This window comes from Pinus tabuliformis, chromosome 2_2 (genome assembly GCF_031772625.1).
Source record: "Pinus tabuliformis cultivar Carrire ecotype Pingquan chromosome 2_2, CPIR1, whole genome shotgun sequence".
NCBI lineage: Eukaryota > Viridiplantae > Streptophyta > Pinopsida > Pinales > Pinaceae > Pinus > Pinus tabuliformis.
This window is the reverse complement of record NC_142300.1, coordinates 1,129,696,164-1,129,699,550: the sequence shown is the minus strand read 5'-3', so window position 1 is coordinate 1,129,699,550 and position 3,387 is coordinate 1,129,696,164. Positions and strand designations below refer to the sequence as shown.

Here is a 3,387-nt window from a genome sequence, read left to right as displayed (position 1 = left end):
TTAAAGCTCCCTCCATCCGAGTCTCTGAAATGGCCGAGATCTCAGAAGATCGTGACCCAGCTGTAAATCCTCTGAAGCGCGTTATCACAAACAGTGAATGTACCTTATGCAAAGCTCATTGTTTCATGATAGCAAGATTTGTTAAGCACTTCAATGAACTCAAGGAGGAATTCCAAGCTGATAGCAAATCAAAAAGGAAAAACCGGAGAAGCAGAAAGCGGAGATTGAAGGTCTCAAGGAAAAGTGCAACCATATGGAAGAAGCAATTGCTCATATGAGTTCAATAACCGAGAGCATGCAAGCAGAGACCTCGACAAAAGTCAGCGCAAAAAAGGAACCTCAGCTTGATGATTCTGTTAACCAGCAGCAGTAATATGTTTAATGTATTGTAAATTTTGTTTTTTAGCTTGTACGGCAATATAGTCGTTATCTTTTTCAAACTGTTTTTCTTAAGTCCACCAACAAGGATCAAGGGTCTGCGCACCCATTTTGGATCCTTCCTTCTGAGCTTCCCCTACTATATGTAACAGGACTTGCCTTTTGAAGTTGAATATATATATATATATATATATATATAAGAATTAAATTGGGTAGATCATATAAATATTAACACCTATTTACAAAATTGAAAGCTTCAATTACTAATTCAAACAGATAAATATTTACATTGGATGAATTAACTTATTCACAAAATTGGGAACATGAGCGAGTGTATGTAATAATTTAATGTTGTATATCAAATAATAATTTACTGGAATATTTACGAGATGAACTAGCCAATTCACAAATTTGAGAAAAACATGCTAGTCTAAAATGCATGTAAGATTTTAATGTTGTAGATCAGATAAATAGTTACATTGGATCCATTAGCTTGATCATAAAATTGAGAAAGAACATCAATGACCAGTGGACTCAGAATCCGTAAGAGGAGATTCCTGCATTGTCAATTCTTCTAGTACAGTAGTATATTCCACTGCTTTTGTCCCATTACCTCATCTAAGCTATTAACTACATCCTTCATCCTTGACCTCATATCTAGAATTTCGTGTGTACAATAAATTCTTATTCTCACAACTCTTTGGATTTCATTATAAATTTCTTGATCGTTTTTCAAGCAACTGTCCATAAGCTGGATGCAATTATTTTCTGACATTGCTTTTGTAATTCACAGAGAAATTGTAACATCCATCTCAACTAAAGTAGAGTTGGTTGGATTTAACCAGCTTAAAAGCTCGAGTAGCAATATCCAACTGTATGTATTAACCTTTGGATAAGACTTCACGCCCATAAAATCTCTCTGGTTGCCAAAATACCTAATGTTTAGACTATAAAACGTGCTACAAAGTATTGTAGGCATATAACACAGGCAACAAAATAAAATAGTGTTTATGTTCAGACAGTGGTATTTTGAATAGATTTATCTAAATAATTTTGAATAAATTTAGAGAATCCCTATCCTCCACAAAGAAATTGAAGAACTAATTGTAAAGTGGTTGTAAATCTCTTAACCAAAGGCCATCCCCACCGCTATCTTCAGTCTTTGTCTCCAATTCAATTCGGTGGACCGTGCAGTAGAATTTGCAAGCTAAGGTTGGGCATAATTTCCACACAAGTATCATCTCTTGGCCATTATGGATATAGCCCAAACTTTTCGCTGCAACCAAGTCCTCTTGCAAAGACGAAATGGCTAAAAACCCCACCATATCCATTAACAACAACAGTCCTGATCTAGCCATTGCTCCGTGAAATACTTCTACTTGGATCATTGAAAAGTGGGATAGAAAGAATTCATTGCGCCCACTGCTCCCTGAAATACTTCTACCTGGATAGTTGAAAATGGGGGGATAAAAAGAATTCATTGCGCGTGTTCCATTAATAGCACTCACCACGGTTGGGGTTGTTTGATACCCAGAAAGTTAATATTTTCCCTCACAAACCTGAAGGTCCTTGGATGAAACTCATTCAGCCATCTAAGAATCCGAAATTCAAATTTCTTATTGTTTGGGCGGATTTTCAAATTCAAATCGACCCGTCATTGTACGTACTATGCTCACATTTCATGGTGAGCCTTATTTCCACCCCTATAAGAAATTCTTACAGTACCTGCGGACGGTTCAAACATAGTTTTCCATGCATGATACCATGACCTATCATGATATGTACATGCATTTTCCGGCAGCTCCGTCACTCCAACTCCGGGAGGCTCCACGGTTCAGCGTAATCAATGCAAGTTAGTGCGCTCCAATGTACTGATAGTAATCACGGCATTAATGTTATTCAAATAACGAGCCCATTTGAATTCGAATTCAAATTTGAATTTAAGCACCCAAAATTCAGCGCTAAAACCTCCCCTTGCATGAATCTAATGCTTCCTGTCAACCAGAACAGTCGAAATATACCATATAGATTTTGTAGATCTTCTCTTCAGCTTTCTCACATTGCTAGCCGCTTCTGTTATCAAATTACTTTGGCGTTGAAAAGTGGAAAGGATGTGGGTTGCCTCACAAACCTTTACAACAGCGTAGACAAGCTCCACTGTGTGTTATTGAATACGGAGAAATCCCATTTACTGGAGCCAAAGGTTATGTTCGCCCATTTTAGGCACTGTCAATCCTGTTACCTAGGTACATCGCCAATGAGCGTTTGGGGTCAGTTTATGTTATGTGTCGCACCAGGTTCGACCTGCAGACCTGTGACATTTAATTTCCAACATTTCTTTTTTATCACACATGGCCGATTTCCCTGGCGCGCCCTGTAACTACGAATACTATGGAGTTATGGAGTACCAGAACCTCGGATATGGAGAGCTGGATGCGGGACTTCCGAAAAATGTAGTGGACAAACTTGTGGCGTGGCTGAAGGTCCACTTAATTTCTTCTTTGCAGAATCATTTCGGCGAAATTGTGAGGGATGTGATCTCTTCCCCGGGCTTCAATGACTGTGTAAATGATTACTGCGAGTTTGTTTTAGATCAAGCGGTTGCTTACATTCCAGAACTGAAAGCAACCATGTTTATACCTGGAGCAAGGCATCAACTCTTAAATTTTATGAAAGGTATGGTAAAGGAGTCGCTGGTTTTGCTTCTGGTTGGGAGCGGGGAAGACTATAACGAAGCCAAAGCATTCGTGAATCTGTATGTTTCGGATACAGTTTAGACAGAGAAGAAAGGGTTACGGGGACTGGTAAGGCTAACAGTAACATGCCATTAGGTTTTCAGAGTAATTTCTGGTACGAGCTGGTGGTTTAAGCGAATGAAAGAGGGCCGAAACAGCCTAGCAGATGGATTGTGTAGTTTAACTGTACATAAGCTAATCATCTGTGTTTGTGCATTTGAAGTTAATGGTAGAGGAGCACTATAACCTGTATGCCTGTATGTGAGTACAAAGA

General features: G+C 38.7%; 1 protein-coding gene across 1 annotated transcript; it reads left to right on the top strand.

Moving 5' to 3' along the window:
* Window positions 1–2,729: 2,729 nt before the first annotated feature.
* LOC149197361 (uncharacterized) lies at window positions 2,730–3,155 on the top strand. The gene has a single exon (XM_089403894.1). The coding sequence runs from the start codon at window positions 2,730–2,732 to the stop codon at window positions 3,153–3,155; it is 426 nt and encodes a 141-aa protein (XP_089260020.1).
* The last annotated feature ends 232 nt before the right edge of the window (window positions 3,156–3,387 follow it).